The sequence below is a fragment of the Bufo gargarizans genome, chromosome 2, assembly GCF_014858855.1.
Source record: "Bufo gargarizans isolate SCDJY-AF-19 chromosome 2, ASM1485885v1, whole genome shotgun sequence".
NCBI lineage: Eukaryota > Metazoa > Chordata > Amphibia > Anura > Bufonidae > Bufo > Bufo gargarizans.
Genome location: NC_058081.1, coordinates 200,745,505 through 200,763,209, shown reverse-complemented (window position 1 = coordinate 200,763,209; position 17,705 = coordinate 200,745,505). Strand labels below are relative to the sequence as shown.

Sequence of the window (17,705 nt, the reverse complement as noted above, 5' to 3'; positions counted from 1 at the left end):
GTGGCAGTACGGTATGGAACATGACGGACAAAGTGCAGGAGATGTCTGGCTGTGCGGTGGTAGCAGTTGGTGGCAGCAGTGGCAGTACTGTATGGAACATGACGGACAAAGTGCAAGAGATGTCTGGCTGTGGTGGGTTTGCAGGAGCGGACACGTTTGCCAAACATTTCCTAACCAAATCTACCTCTGTCTTCTACCACACACCAAATCTCAGTCTGTGATGCAAGTGTACCTTTTTTTTTTTTTTAAATACACACATAAATGGTGTTTGTACACAGCCTGAGGCAAGACATTGAATTACCACTGAAAATACAATTTTGAAATGTAAGTTTTCTCAAATACTAACCAAAATAGTGTGTGATGATTGCCTGCAGTATAAAATGGACAAAAAAATTTCACTTAGACTTGTACAGTAGAAAATATACACACAGAATTACACTGCACCCCCTCTGCACACAAAATCACACGGCAGCGTCACAAACACACCGCCCCCCCCCCCCCCCCCCCATACAAAATTACACTGCACCCCCTCTATGGAAAATTACACAGCAAAACTATACGCCACCCCCTGCAAAGAATATTACACCTTCCCCCTCTGCATAGATTACACCCCCCTCCATAAAATATTAAAAGCCCCCCAATCTGCATACAATATTAAATGGCCTCCCATTCTACATACAATAATACATGCCCCCACCCACCCCTGCATACAATATTACTCAGACCCCCTCTGCACAATATTACAATGCCCCCCACCCACATACAATATTAGGGTACTTTCACACTTGCGTTGCTGGATTCCGGCAGGTAGTTCCGTCGCCGGATCTGGCAATCTGCATGCAAACAGAAAGCATTTGTAGATAGATCTGGATGCGGATCTGTCTCACAAATTCATTGCAATACCGGATCTGTCTCTCCGCTGTCATCCGGAAAAACTGATCCGAGATTATATATATATATATATATATATATATATATATATATATATATATATATATATATATATATATATATATATATATATATATATATATATATATATATATATATATATACACAGACGTGGACAAAATTGTTGGTACCCTTTGGTCAATGAAAGAAAAAGTCACAATGGTCACAGAAATAACTTTAATCTGACAAAAGTAATAATAAATTAAAATTCTATAAATGTTAACCAATGAAAGTCAGACATTGTTTTTCAACCATGCTTCAACAGAATTATGTAAAAAAATAAACTCATGAAACAGGCATGGACAAAAATGATGGTACCCCTAACTTAATATTTTGTTGCGCAACCTTTTGAGGCAATCACTGCAATCAAACGCTTCCTGTAACTGTCAATGAGACATCTGCACCTCTCAGCAGGTATTTTGGCCCACTCCTCATGAGCAAACTGCTCCAGTTGTGTCCGGTTTGAAGGGTGCCTTTTCCAGACTGCATGTTTCAGCTCCTTCCAAAGATGCTCAATAGGATTGAGGTCAGGGCTCATAGAAGGCCACTTTAGAATAGTCCAATTTTTTCCTCTTAGCCATTCTTGGGTGTTTTTAGCGGTGTGTTTTGGGTCATTGTCCTGTTGCAAGACCCATGACCTGCGACTGAGACCAAGCTTTCTGACACTGGCTAGTACATTTCTCTCTAGAATTCCTTGATAGTCTTGAGATTTCATTGTACCCTGCACAGATTCAAGACACCCTGTGCCAGACGCAGCAAAGCAGCCCCAGAACATAACAGAGCCTCCTCCATGTTTCACAGTAGGGACAGTGTTCTTTTCTTGATATGCTTCATTTTTTCGTCTGTGAACATACAGCTGATGTGCCTTGGCAAAAACTTCGATTTTTGTCTCATCTGTCCACAGGACATTCTCCCAGAAGCTTTGTGGCTTGTCAACATGTAGTTTGGCATATTCCAGTCTTGCTTTTTTATGATTCGTTTTCAACAATGGTGTCCTCCTTGGTCGTCTCCCATGTAGTCCACTTTGGCTCAAACAACGACGGATGGTGCGATCTGACACTGATGTTCCTTGAGCATGAAGTTCACCTTGAATCTCTTTAGAAGTCTTTCTAGGCTCTTTTGTTACCATTCGGATTATCCGTCTCTTAGATTTGTCATCAATTTTCCTCCTGCGGCCACGTCCAGGGAGGTTGGCTACAGTCCCATGGATCTTAAACTTATGAATAATATGTGCAACTGTACTCACAGGAACATCTAGTTGCTTGGAGATGGTCTTATAGCCTTTACCTTTAACATGCTTGTCTATAATTTTCTTTCTGATCTCTTGAGACAGCTCTTTCCTTTGCTTCCTCTGGTCCATGTCGAGTGTGGTACACACCATATCACCAAACAACACAGTGATTACCTGGAGCCATATATATAGGCCCAATGGCTGATTACAAGGTTGTAGACACCTGTGATGCTAATTAGTGGACACACCTTGAATTAACATGTCCCTTTGGTCACATTATGTTCTGTGTTTTCTAGGGGTACCATCATTTTTGTCCATGCCTGTTTCATGAGTTTATTTTTTTACATAATTCTGTTGAAGCATGGTTGAAAAACAATGTCTGACTTTCATTGGTTAACATTTATAGAATTTTAATTTATTATTACTTTTGTCAGATTAAAGTTATTTCTGTGACCATTGTGACTTTTTCTTTCATTGACCAAAGGGTACCAACAATTTTGTCCACGTCTGTATATATATATATATATATATATATATATATAATTTTTTTTTTATACATTTTTTAAATGACATGAACACCGGATCAGTCAATGCGGCACTAATACATTCCAATGGAAAAAAATGCCGGATCCGGCATGTGTTCAGGAGAGAAAAATGCAGAATGCTGCGGTAATTTCTCCATCCAAATACCGTAAGAGGGACTGAACTGATGCATCCTGAACAGATTGCTCTCCATTCAGAATGCATTAGGATAAGGCTACATGCACACGACCGTTCAGTTTTTTGTGGTCCGCAAACTGCGGATCCGCAACAAACGGAAGCCGCCCGTGTGCCTTCCGCAATTTGCGGAATGGAACAGGCGGCCCATTGTAGAAATGCCTATTCTTGTCCGCAAAACGGACAAGAATAGGACATGCTATATTTTTTTGGTGGGGCCACGGAACGGAGCTAAAGATGCGGACAGCACACGGAGTGCTGTCTGCATCTTTTGCGGCCCCATTGAAGTGAATAGGTCTGCATCCAAGCGCAAAAACTGCTGCTCAGATGCGGACCATAACTACGGTTGTGTGCATGAGGCCTAAAACCGATCAGTTATTTTCCGGTATAGAGCCCCTAGGACGGAACTCAATACCGGAAAACTTTGACGCAAGTGTGAAAGTACCCTTAAATGGGGACCCCTCTGCATACAGTACTACAATGCCCCACCCATGCACACAATATTACATGGCCCCCCCCCCCTGCATACAATATTACACGCTCCCCCCCCCGCCTACAATATTACACGCTCCCCCCGCCTACAATACTACACGCGGCCCCCCCCGCATACAATATTACACGCCGCCCCCCCCCGCATACAATATTACACGCCGCCCCCCCCGCATACAATATTACACGCCGCCCCCCCCCGCATACAATATTACACGCCGCCCCCCCCCCCCGCATACAATATTACACGCCGCCCCCCCCCCCCCCGCATACAATATTACACGCCGGCCCCCCCCCCGCATACAATATTACACGCCGGCCCCCCCCGCATACAATATTACACGCCCCCCCCCGCATACAATATTACACGCCCCCCCCCCGCATACAATATTACACGCCCCCCCCCCGCATACAATATTACACGCCCCCCCCCGCATACAATATTACACGCCCCCCCCGCATACAATATTACAACGCCGCCCCCCCCCCCGCATACAATATTACACGCCGCCCCCCCCCGCATACAATATTACACGCCCCCCCCCGCATACAATATTACACGCCCCCCCCCGCATACAATATTACACGCCGCCCCCCCCCCCGCATACAATATTACACGCCGCCCCCCCCCGCATACAATATTACACGCCGCCCCCCCCCCGCATACAATATTACACGCCGCCCCCCCCCGCATACAATATTACACGCCGCCCCCCCCCCGCATACAATATTACACGCCGCCCCCCCCCCCGCATACAATATTACACATGGTCCCCCGCATACAATATTACACGCTGCCCCCCCCCGCATACATTACACATGGTCCCCCCCCCGCATACAATATTACACGCCGCCCCCCCCCCGCATACAATATTACACGCCCCCCCCGCATACAATATTACACGCCGCCCCCCCCCCGCATACAATATTACACGCCGCCCCCCCCCCGCATACAATATTACACGCCGCCCCCCCCCGCATACAATATTACACGCCGCCCCCCCCCCCCGCATACAATATTACACGCCGCCCCCCCCCCCGCATACAATATTACACGCCGCCCCCCCCCCGCATACAATATTACACGCCGCCCCCCCCCCCGCATACAATATTACACGCCGCCCCCCCCCCGCATACAATATTACACGCCGCCCCCCCCCCGCATACAATATTACACGCCGCCCCCCCCCGCATACAATATTACACATGGTCCCCCGCATACAATATTACACGCTGCCCCCCCCCGCATACATTACACATGGTCCCCCCGCCGCATACAATATTACATGCCGCCCCCCCCGCATACATTACACATGGTCCCCCCGCCGCATACAATATTACATGCCGCCCCCCCCGCATACAATATTACACGCCGCCCCCCCCCCCCCCGCATACAATATTACACGCCGCCCCCCCCGCATACAATATTACACGCCCGCCCCCCCCGCATACAATATTACACGCCCGCCCCCCGCATACAATATTACACGCCGGCCCCCCCGCATACAATATTACACGCCCCCCCCCACACAATATTACACGCCGCCCCCCCCGCATACAATATTACACGCCGCCCCCCCCCCGCATACAATATTACACGCTGCCCCCCCCCCGCATACATTACACATGGTCCCCCCGCCGCATACAATATTACACGCCGCCCCCCCCCGCATACAATATTACACGCCCCCCCCCCCCGCATACAATATTACACGCCGGCCCCCCCGCATACAATATTACACGCCGGCCCCCCCGCATACAATATTACACGCCGGCCCCCCCGCATACAATATTACACGCCGGCCCCCCCGCATACAATATTACACGCCGGCCCCCCCGCATACAATATTACACGCCGGCCCCCCCGCATACAATATTACACGCCGGCCCCCCCGCATACAATATTACACGCCCCCCCCCCCCGCATACAATATTACACGCCCCCCCCCCCCCGCATACAATATTACACGCCGCCCCCCCCCGCATACAATATTACACATGGTCCCCCGCATACAATATTACACGCTGCCCCCCCCGCATACAATATTACACGCCCCCCCCCGCATACAATATTACACGCCGCCCCCCCCGCATACAATATTACACGCCGCCCCCCCCCGCATACAATATTACACGCCGCCCCCCCCGCATACAATATTACACGCCGCCCCCCCCGCATACAATATTACACATGGTCCCCCGCATACAATATTACACGCCGCCCCCCCCGCATACAATATTACACATGGTCCCCCGCATACAATATTACACGCCGCCCCCCCCGCATACAATATTACACGCCGCCCCCCCCCGCATACAATATTACACATGGTCCCCCGCATACAATATTACACGCCGCCCCCCCCGCATACAATATTACACATGGTCCCCCGCATACAATATTACACGCCGCCCCCCCCGCATACAATATTACACATGGTCCCCCGCATACAATATTACACGCCGCCCCCCCGCATACAATATTACACATGGTCCCCCGCATACAATATTACACGCCGCCCCCCCCGCATACAATATTACACATGGTCCCCCGCATACAATATTACACGCCGCCCCCCGCATACAATATTACACGCCGCCCCCCCCCGCATACAATAATACACATGGTCCCCCGCATACAATATTACACGCCGCCCCCCCCCGCATACAATATTACACATGGTCCCCCGCATACAATATTACACGCCGCCCCCCCCGCATACAATATTACACGCCGCCCCCCCCGCATACAATATTACACATGGTCCCCCGCATACAATATTACACGCCGCCCCCCGCATACAATATTACACGCCGCCCCCCCCCCCCGCATACAATATTACACATGGTCCCCCGCATACAATATTACACGCCGCCCCCCGCATACAATATTACACGCCGCCCCCCCCCCGCATACAATAATACACATGGTCCCCCGCATACAATATTACACGCCGCCCCCCCCGCATACAATATTACACGCCGCCCCCCCCGCATACAATATTACACGCCCCCCCCCCCCCGCATACAATATTACACATGGTCCCCCGCATACAATATTACACGCTGCCCCCCATATTACATGGCCCCCCCCCGAGCACACACATGTGAAAGACACTATATGAGGTAAGAGCAGTCATCCTTGAGCTGCTCTGCAAACAGCCCGAGTTCTCCGGCTTCCGACCCAAGCTGCAGCTGCGCCGCCGATTCTGAGTCACGTGACCCACTGACGTCAGGGGGAGGTCCCTTTTCTGCATGGAGTTTAGGTGCTACCATTGAGGTTTCTTCCGTTAGACCAGGAGAACCCGCCTCTTCCGGTGACAACATAGCTGCCAGGAGCGACTGTGTTCTACAGAGGAGCGAATGGGGGACATGGACTCGTATGGGGAAGTGCTGGAGAATAATGGCCCTCAAGTCCCCAGCAGCCCGGAGAGCGTGGACCACTACGTGCTCAGCACCCTGCCTGAAGTGGTGGAGAGAGTGATGAGCTTTCTACCGGGCAAGGCTCTGCTGCAGGCAGCCTGGTGTGTCTATGTCTGCTTACTGTACTGCCAGAGAACTACAAAGCCCAGCATGCACTGGCAGTCTATATTTGCATTATGCGCTAGATCTTTTCTCTGGTGCCTTAGGAGTACAAGGTGTAGCAGAGCTGACTTTGTCATGTCAGTGTCTCCAGTGTGCATCATGACAGGTTGATGTTGTGATCTATAACAGCGCACAGTGGAACATCACATACTGAGCTCTGCTGCATCCTGGTGCCTCTAATGGACCACTACCTATAATCTACATTCGTAGGGCCCGATGTTGTGTTGTATTACTACAGCCTGGGACTTGGCTGCAGCCCTTTTAATATGACACCTGTACGGCCATAATGTATACCAGTGCCAGGGCTGCGGGCGAGCTCGCTGAGTGCCCGTTATTGCTTACAATTTTTGTTTTTATTGTTTCAGTGTCTGTAGGTTATGGAGGGATTGTGCATGGCGTAAACGGAAGGAGAGGCAGAGAGTGACGTGGATATCCGCTGTGGGGGCAGGGGATCTGGATTTGGGTGGCCACTCTTTGGTTCAAGTTGTCCAAGAAGAATTAGAGGTAAGTGAGACATTTTTCGCTCATTTTCTAACTCTAGGATCCTGAATAAACCTTCTATGATGTCATTTATTTCAATTCCATCCTTAAAGGGGTTGTCTCACTTAAGCAATTTATTACGTAGAGAAAGTTAAAGGGGTTGATACTACTAATGATTTATCCTCTGGATAGGTCATCAGCATCTGATCAGTGGGGGTCCGACACACGGGACTCCCGCCGATTAGCTGTTTAAGAAGGCACATGGCCTGGGCGCAGCTCAACCCCATTCACTTCAATAGGGCTGAGCTGTGACCAGGCCACGTGACGTGACCTATAGTCATGACATCACTGGCCTGTGGGAAGCAGCGAGAAGGCCACGGCGTTACTGCAAGCGCCACTATTTTCTCAAACAGCTGATCAGCAGGGGTCCGACACCTGATTATAGATGAGCGAATTTCATATTTAGAAATTCGTTTGCGAGTCGTTTACTGGCAAAAGCAGAATTGCGTTATGGACTCCGTTACCACGGAGCATAAGGGAATTCTATGATGGAATGTATAACTGAATGCCTTAGAGGCAATATGCAGGAAAGGACTCCCCTGCATAACGGAAACTGGACGGATCAGTTATGCAGCCCATAGACTTCTATTATGACGGAATGAATAACAGAATGCCTCTAAAGGCGTTCCTTTATGCATTCTGTCATGGAATTGCGTTATGGTCCGTGGTAACGGAATCTATAATGCAATTCTGCTTTTACCAGCAAACAAATTTCATCTCTACTGGTCCTTAAAAACATGAAGTAGACATTTGGGAAATGTAAAGTAATAACTATTTTAGAGGGTAATCAGAAAAACAAAAAGAAAGGACCCCAGGGGTTGGGAAAAAGAAGAAAGGGGGACAGTGCCCACCTAGTGTATCCAATAATACCACCCCTGAAGAATAACTCGGCACAAGCTCCCGAGTACAAATGGCAGAATAACAGAAGAAAAGGAGCCAAGAAATGCCAAAAAGTAGAGAATAAATAAATATTTATTAGCGGTAATTTAACATGACAATAAGTAAAAATGCAATACAATGCATGTGATGCCAGGAGACAGGGAACAAAAGGGAACAGGGAAGGAAAAAACGGCGCCACCCTGGGAGGGACACACTGGTCAATAATGCATCAGTATAAAAGATCACTCAGAACATATAAAGTATAATAACCTATCCTAGGATCACTGCATATACAAAATCATAGTGGAAGGTGAGTCACTACTCAACTGCAAAGAACCAATATATATCAGAAAAATGATACTATGAACGTAAGTGGATAGCCGCACTGGACGCAAGCCTGGGAAATCAGAAAGCATCCAAGTGAAAAGGGACAACAGGGTAGACAAGCAGGAGGGACTCGCCTAAAAAGGACCAGAAGTGTAACAACCAGGATGGCGCTACCCCAACGCGCGTTTCGGCGTGCCTTCGTCAGGCACGTCGAAACGCGCGTTGGGGTAGCGCCATCCTGGTTGTTACACTTCTGGTCCTTTTTAGGTGAGTCCCTCCTGCTTGTCTACTCTGTTGTCCCTTTTCACTTGGATGCTTTCTGATTTCCCAGGCTTGCGTCCAGTGCGGCTATCCACTTACGTTCATAGTATCATTTTTCTGATATATATTGGTTCTTTGCAGTTGAGTAGTGACTCACCTTCCACTATGATTTTGTATATGCAGTGATCCTAGGATAGGTTATTATACTTTATATGTTCTGAGTGATCTTTTATACTGATGCATTATTGACCAGTGTGTCCCTCCCAGGGTGGCGCCGTTTTTTCCTTCCCTGTTCCCTTTTGTTCCCTGTCTCCTGGCATCACATGCATTGTATTGCATTTTTACTTATTGTCATGTTAAATTACCGCTAATAAATATTTATTTATTCTCTACTTTTTGGCATTTCTTGGCTCCTTTTTCTTCTGTTATTCTGCCTATTTTAGGGGGTATCACTATCTTTTTCAAAGAATAGATCATCAGTAAGAAAAAAGGCAGGCAACCCCTTTAACCCCTTAAGGACCAGCGCCATACATGTACGGCGGGCTGATCAGAGGCAGGAGTCCGGCAGTCACTGATAGCAATTGCGGACAAGAATAGGACATGTTCTATTTTTTCTTCGGTGGACTGGAAGATCGGGGCCGCGCTTCGGAAATAAAAATTATTTCACTGTAAAACTTGACAAAAGTATCACATGACCTAACCCCTCAGTTGAACATCGTGAAAATAAAAACTGTCAAAAAAGCAATTTTTTTGATACCTTACATCACAAAAAGTATAATACCAAGCGATCAAAAAGTCATATGCACCCTAAAATAGTACCAATCAAACCGTCATCTCATACCGAATAAAATTAGCCCCTACATAAGACAGTAGCCCCCTTAAAAAAAAAGAAGATGGCTTTCAGAATAATAAAACACCAAAAAAATGCTTTATTATGTAAAACTGCAACAAACAACCAAAAAAAGTTGTCAAATTTGGTATTGTCGCGTCCATAACAACCTGCTCTGTAAAAAATTGCACATGATCTAACCTGTCAGATGAACATTGTAAATAACAAAAAATTGTGCCTAAACAGCTATTTTGTGTTACCTTGCCTCACAAAAAGTGTAATATAGAGCAACCAAAAATCATATGTACCCTAAAATAGTACCAACAAAACTGCCACCTTATCACGTAGTTTCCAAAATGGGGTCATTTTTGGGGGAGATTCTACTCTAGGGATGCATCAGGGGGTCTTCAAATGTGATATGGCAGCTTAAAATTATCCCAGTGAAATCTGCCCTCCAAAAACCATATGGCGTTCCTTTCCATCTGTGCCCTGCCGTGTGCCCATACAGCAGTTTACGATCACATATGGGGTGTTTTTGTAAACCACAGAATCAGGGTAATAAATATTGAGTTTTGTTTTGCTGTTAACCCTTGCTTTGTTACTGGAAAATTGGATTCAAATGGAAAAATCTGCCAAAAAGTGCATTTCTGAAATTTCATCTACATTTTCCTTTAATGTAGGGTTAAGGCTGCTTTCACACTAGCGTTCGCTGGTCCGTTCGTGAGCTCCGTTTGAAGGGGCTCACGAGCGGACCCGAACGCAGCCGTCCAGCCCTGATGCAGTCTGAATGGAGCGGATCCGCTCAGACTGCATCAGTCTGGCGGCGTTCAGCCTCCGCTCCGCTCGCCTCCGCACGGACAGGCGGACAGCTGAACGCTGCTTGCAGCGTTCGGGTGTCCGCCTGGCCGTGCGGAGGCGTGCGGATCCGCCCAGACTTACAATGTCTTAGATGTCACCCTGTGGCTCAATCTTCAGGCGGATCCGTCCCCCATTGACTTTACATTGAAAGTCTGGACGGATCCGTCCGAGGCTATTTTCACACTTAGCTTTTTTTAGCTAATATAATGCAGACGGATCCGTTCTGAACGGAGCCTCCGTCTGCATTATTATGAGCGGATCCGTTCAGAACGGATCCGCCCGAACGCTAGTGTGAAAGTAGCCTAAGAAAGTTTGTAAGATCAGTTTTGAATACCTTGAGGGGTGTAGTTTCTAAAATGGGGCCATTTATGGGTGGTTTCTATTATGTAAGCCCCACAAAGTAACTTCAGACCTGAACTGGTCCTTAAAAACATGAAGTAGACATTTGGGAAATGTAAAGTAATAACTATTTTAGGGGGTATAACTAGGTTTTAAAAGCAGAGAAATTGAAATTTTAAAAATTGCGAATTTTTCTAAATTTTTGGTTAATTTTGGTATTTATTTATTTTTTATAAATTAATAATGAAATATTTTGACTCAATTTTATCACTGTCATGAAGTACAATATGTGCCAAGAAAACAATCTCAGAATGGCCTAGATAAGTAAAAGCGTTTTAAAGTTATCACCACATAAAGTGACACATGTCAGATTTGCAAAAAATGCCCTGGTCCTTAAGGTAAAAAATGGCATTGTCCTTAAGGGGTTAATACAAGGCACTTACTAATGTATTGTGATTCTCACTATTGCTTTCTTTGCTGGATTAATTCCTTTTTCCATTACATTATACTCTGCTTGTTTCCATGGTTACTACCACACTGCAATCCAGCAGTGGTTGACGTGATTGAATACTATAGGAAAAAGTGCCAACCTATACGCACTTCCACTGTCTCAGTTACCAGAGAGGCCAAGCGCCTTTTCTTATAGTGAGCAAGTACGGCCTCTGCTGCTGGAGTGCAGGGTAGTTGTAACCATGGAAACGAGCAGTGTATAATGTGATTAATAAATCTAGTCTTTAAAGGAAACAATATGGACAATAGGGTTGTCATGATGCCCAAATTTTGATTAATTTCAATACCATAAAAAAGTATTGCGATACTCAATACCATGTGGAAAAAATAAAACGCCAAAAAGCCACGTGCATTTTATGGAACGTCCGGCCCATAATAGAACAGTCCTATCCTGTTTTTTGGGGGACAAGGTGTTAAAAAAAATGGCGAATCGTGTTTTTTTTTTTTTCTGTTGCGGCATTTACCACATGGGAGATATTCTGTAATATTTTAATAGTTTGGACGTGGCGATATGTAATATGTATATATTTTTAGTTTTTTATTGTTTATTTTATATGTAAAATTGGGAAATGGGGTGATTTTAAACTTTTAATATTTTGGTTTAATAACTATTAGCCCCCTTATGGGGCTAGAACCCTTGTCCTATTCACCCTGATAGAGCTCTATTAGGGTGAATAGGGCTTCAGTAGTGTCCTGGCTGCCATGGTAACCGATCGGAGCCCTACGATTTCACTGCTGGGGCTCCGATCGGAAGCTACCAATGAATATTCTGAGGAGGACGAGAGGGGACCCTGTGGCTACTGCCACCAATTAAGACAATACTGAGGGGAGGGGGAGGTCACTGCGCCTACAATGAATGTAGATTACCCCTAAATACAAATGTAGGCAGAGGGTGCCAGCCATATCACACAGCCAGCATCCGGCCTCAGTGACAGGGATCCTGCCGAACTCCGTCTATTAACCCCTCAGGTGCCAAACCTGAGGGATTAATCGACGGGGATCACAGATTGCCATGCCCTGTCATTGAGGCAGCCTACATTTGTATTAAGGGGTTAATTGTATTCATTGGTGGTGCAGTGGCCATAGCCCCTCCTCCTCAGTGCTATTTTCATTGGTGGCAGTGGCGGCCGTGTCATAGTGGGGAGTTAGGGACTTCCTCCTTCTCCACTGTGGCGCGTCTCATGTTCTATAACACATATTAGGCTGCGCAGTAGCGAAGCCTAGTATCAGAAAATAGCAAATCCTGGTATCGCATCGATCCAGGTGTAAAAGTATCGAATGGGTATCGAAAGTTCGATACCCGTTGCAACCCTAATGGACAATCACGATACATTAGTAAGTGCCTTCTGTTAAAGGTAGTCTGTCACCTAATCTGAGCGTTTTAGACCTTCAGATCAGTTTAGACTGTTTGACCCTCATTATAATGGTACCTTTCTTTTCTGTGTCCCTCGTCGAGATCATGAAAAAGACACTTTTTAAACGTATGCAAATGAGCTTCTGCAAGTGCCCAGGGGTGGCGTTACTGCCGCAAGTGCCCAGGCCCCTCGGCGATGTGCCCAGAAAAACACACCTCTTTCAGCCCTCTGGCCCGTCCTTCTTTCTTAATAATAATAATAATAATATTATTATTACCATTACCTCCTCCTCTGCCTCCAGCCGGCGGAAGTCATGAGCGGCACCAGAGGACGGCGGACCGGCAAGTCTCAGCGCAGTTGGCCACACCTGCAAACTGCTCTGCCCATTATGGGCAGAGGAATATCTTTTCATATTGCGCATGCGCCGGGCAACTAAAGACAGCTGCTCGGAGACTTGCCGGGCCGCCGTCCTCTGGTGCCGCTCGTGACTTCTATAGGCAGAGGAGGAGGCAATAATAGGAAAGAAGGGCGGAAAGAGGTGTGTTTTTCTGGGCACTTGCAGCAGGCACTGCCTGGGCACTTGTGGAAGCTCATTTGCATACGTTTAGAAAGTGTCTTTCATTATCTCGACGAGAAAAACCCACATAAATGTTGGGCAAAATTGTCTGACCCTAAAGAAGCCAGCTCAGCATCATGAAGTAATCCTAAAAAAGCAAACTGAGACTAAACAGGCTAAAATAATCAGTCATTTTATTAAATACATAAATATGACAAAAGACACAAAAGCACATCAAAAGATGTGGTGCGAATCACTCCTGAGGAATAGTATAACACAGATGTATATAAATGGAGGCTTGTAATAAAATGCTAAAACGTCCCTGGAGGTGGAATGGAAGATAAGTGATCAGGTGGGGCTGCCATAAAGGGGTTGTCCGAGTTCTGTTTTTATTTTATTTTTTATTTTTTTATTTTTGTTTTTTTCTGTCTATGTTTCAAACTAGGCAAATGTAACAGCTTTCCAATTAACTCACTATCTCCAGTGGCTGGTTTTCTCAGATTTCACTGAGGGTCACATGACCTGTGATGTCAGCTTCTCTCCCTGCTCTAATAATGTTCCTGCACAAGCCTGAGAGATCTGTACAGGAGTCACTGTGCTGGCCACGCCCCCCTGCACTGCTGCTGCTTATTGCTCTCTCCCAGGATTCTTAACCCCTTCAGCTGCACAGACTCAGGTCTGAAGTGTTTACTGTGTAGCTGCAGGCAGTGAGGAGACAAATGCTCGGAACAGGAGCTGAAAGAGACGTTCTGCAGAGCATTGCAGGTAGGGGGAAGATCCTGTGTGTATTAGCAGTGTCATTATACAACTAGGACTTGTAGTTCTATACATACAACATGCTGCTGAGTCTCCCAGCAGGCAGACATGTCACTCAGGGCAGCACTTGTATTCACTCCCTTAGCAGTGTCATTATACAGCTGGGACTTGTAGGTATTATTATTATTTATTATTAAAGCGCCATTCATTCCATAGCGCTGTACATATGAGAAGAGGTGCACCTACATAATACAGACAATTGCACTAATCATAAACAAGATGAGTTACAAACTGGTACAGAAGGCGAGAGAGCCCTGCCCGTGAGGGCTTACAATCTACATGGTATGGGAGAAGGACACAGTAGGTGCGGGTGAAGTTGGTCATGGCGGTATAGAGGCAGCAGGGTCACTGGTTGTAGGCTTGTCTGAAGAGGTGGGTTTTCAGTTTCTTTTGAAGGATTCCACTGTAGGTGAGAGTCTCATATGTTGGGGTAGAGAGTTCCGGAGTATGGGGGATGCACGGGAGAAATCTTGGAGGCGATTGTGGGAAGAGGCGATAAGAGGAGAGAAGGAGGTCTTGTGAGGATCGGAGATTACGTGTGGGGATGTATCGGGAAAGTAGCTCAGAGATGTAGGGAGGGGACAGGTTGTGGACAGCCTTGTATGTAGTTGTTAGTACTTTGAAGTGAATTTGTTGGGCAATGGGGAGCCAGTGAAGGGATTGGCAGAGGGGTAATAGGGTAAGAGCTGGATTAGTTGGGCAGCAGAGTTGAGGATAGATTGGAGGGGTGCGAGAGTGCTAGATGGAAGGCAACAGAGGAGAATGTTGCAGTAGTCTTAGGCAGGAGATGAGGGCATGTACAAGCATTTTCGCAGATTCAAAGTTAAAGGGGTTGTCCAGGATTGGGAAGATTGGAGTATGTGTACAACAATGCCCTAAATGTTACAATCGTGCCTGTCCTACCTTTACCCGACATTTCTAATGCCCAGTTTTCAAATCTCCAACTCTCAGCCGGAAGCGCTGTGTTTCCAAGACTCGGTGACGTACCGGGTCCCTTTCTGCCGAGTGAAGCCTCTTCTTCCGCTTCCCAGGGAGCCCGGTGACGTCACCCTCAGCCACATTAATTATTCAAAGTGCCTGGATGGGCGGTAACAAGGCGGCAACCAACCGCGCTAAGCCACGCCCATCCGGTCCGGTGACGTCACCGGGGGAGGGCGCTTTATTATGAATGAAAGAGGCAGAGCACTGAATATTAATTAGGGGGCGGAGTCACGGCGGAGATGAAACCATGCTGCCGCGCTGTGCTGGGAACCACAGTGCAGTGCGGCAGGAAGGTAGGAAAAAATAAACATAGGTGTAAACAAAGCGTGGGGGGACCGTATGAGCCATATAGAAATGGTGAAAATACTTAAAAACATATGGGGGGACCTTGATTCAGCTGTTAATAGGGAGTACATAAAAAAAAAAAAAAGAAATTTGATCCCGGACAACCCCTTTAAGTAAAGCACGGATGCAGGAGATGTTTTAGAGGTGGCAGGTGGTGGAAAGGGCTTGGCTGTGCGGCCGGAAGGAAATCCATGGTCACTCCAAGGCAGCTGACTTGGGTGACCAGGGAGAGTGTGCAGCCATTGATCGTGATAGATAGGTCTGTTGGGGGGTTTGAACAAGATGGGGGGAAAGATGATGAATTCTGTCTTATCCATGTTAAGTTTTAGAAAGCTAGAGGCGAAGAAGGATGATATAGAAGATAGACATTGTGGGATTCTTGATAGTAAGGTGGTGATGTCTGGACCAGAGAGGTAGATTTGTGTGTCCCTACTTTGATGTTCTGTAGCCCCAGCAGGGAAGACATTATGTCAATAGGTCCCAATGCGTTTCGTCTGGCTTATACCTCCTAGACTCATCAGGGAAAACTGCATACAGGCTGATGAATTGCTGTATCCACTGTGATTACAACCTTTGGTGACCTCAGGCAACTGAGAAATCTCTCTTGGTCTAGCTGGGATTTCTGCTGGCCTAGTGTGACACATCTATAGCTACTCAGACCTGACAAAGAGCTTGTGCTAGTTTCAGCTTAAATAATAGCCTCTGTCCTCCACCAGACGTATTCCCAACATGTACCTCATGTGGAATGCTCTGATTTATGCCGCTGTATAGCCATACAATGGCATATGTTACCTATAGGTTCCAGTTTGTAAAGAAGCACTCCCACAAAAATTTTTATTCTCTGACCCGTTTGAAAGGGACATGTTGTAAACTGTAGTGAAGGGAATTTTCTTACCAATGACTGTATTTGTAAGTTATAACCTCCCTTCTAAACCTCAACTGTGTCATATGACCAACACTCTGACTCCCCAAATAACACAGCATCTTATGTGTAGACAGGAAGCCAATTTCTCTGTGTATTCCTATGGGAGCCTCAATGCATGTCTCATAGGAATGAGTAGAGAAGTAACTGACTTCCTTTCCTGAGTCGTTTGGAAGGTAAGAGATCTGGTCTCATAACACAGCTGAGGATCAGAAGGGATGCTATAACTTACAAATACAGTCACTGGAAAGAAGATTATCGTCAATACAGTTTTATATCATGTACCTTTCTAATGGACTTGAGAATAAAGATTTTTGTGGGAATACTTTCTTTGCATAGGTTCACTCTATAGAAAAGTGCAGTAGACGTTGCTTTCCTATACACTTAACAAAAGGTATATTGACAAATCCCAGTCCAAAAGAACACTCTCTTGTGTTCTGAAAGGTTAATTAGAGCCTATAGATAAGTTTGACATACAGTGGCCTGCAAAAGTTTGGGCACACCTGGTCAAAATTATGAACAGTTAAGCAAGTTAAAGATGAAATGATCCCAAAAGGCATAAAGTTAAAGATGACACACTCCCTTTGTGTATTAAGCAAAAACAATTTTTTATTTTCAAAATAACAAAAAAGGAAATGAGTTTTGATATGGTAAGATTATTTTAAACATACCGTATTTTTTGCCCCAAAAGTGGGGGGAAAATGCCCCTGCTTCTTATGGGGCGAATACTAATGAGCGCTTCCATTATGGAAGCGCTAATTAGTACCGGAGGACCAGGAAGCGGTAAAGGCTCTATACTTACCGCTTCCTGGTCGGCTGCGCACAGCTTGAGGGCGCTCTGTGACCTCGCGCTTTGCGCTCCAGTTAACAGCACAGCCGACAGCATGAGGAAGAAGATGGCGGGCGGTGAGGAGCGGCGGCGTCCAGGAGCAGGAGAGGTAAGTGTTTTTTTTATTTTATTAAACATGAGGCTGGGGGCTGATCTGAGACAATGGGGGCTAACATCACTGCTGGGGGCCAAAATGGGAGGCAATGGGGGGGCTACAGAGGGCTGCCATAAGGCAACGGGGCCTGATTGGGCCGAAATGAGAGGCAATGGGGGCTGCTGGGGGCCCAAATGAGAGGCAATGGGGGCTACAGAGGGCTAATATAAGGCAATGGTGGCTGCTGCAGGCCAAAATGAAAGGCAATGGGGCTACAGAGGGCTGACATAA

The 17,705-nt window shown here is 46.6% G+C and overlaps 1 protein-coding gene across 1 annotated transcript in view; it reads left to right on the top strand.

Annotated features, from left to right (window-relative positions):
• Positions 1-6,698: 6,698 nt before the first annotated feature.
• The window catches only part of FBXO22 (F-box protein 22), a 42,852-nt gene continuing 31,845 nt past the window's right edge, over positions 6,699-17,705 (top strand). The window contains exons 1-2 of the mRNA XM_044279893.1: positions 6,699-6,912; positions 7,339-7,477. Coding sequence (XP_044135828.1) covers positions 6,752-6,912; positions 7,339-7,477 — 300 coding nt within the window. The 5' untranslated portion in view covers positions 6,699-6,751. The remainder of the gene's footprint in view (positions 6,913-7,338; positions 7,478-17,705) is intronic.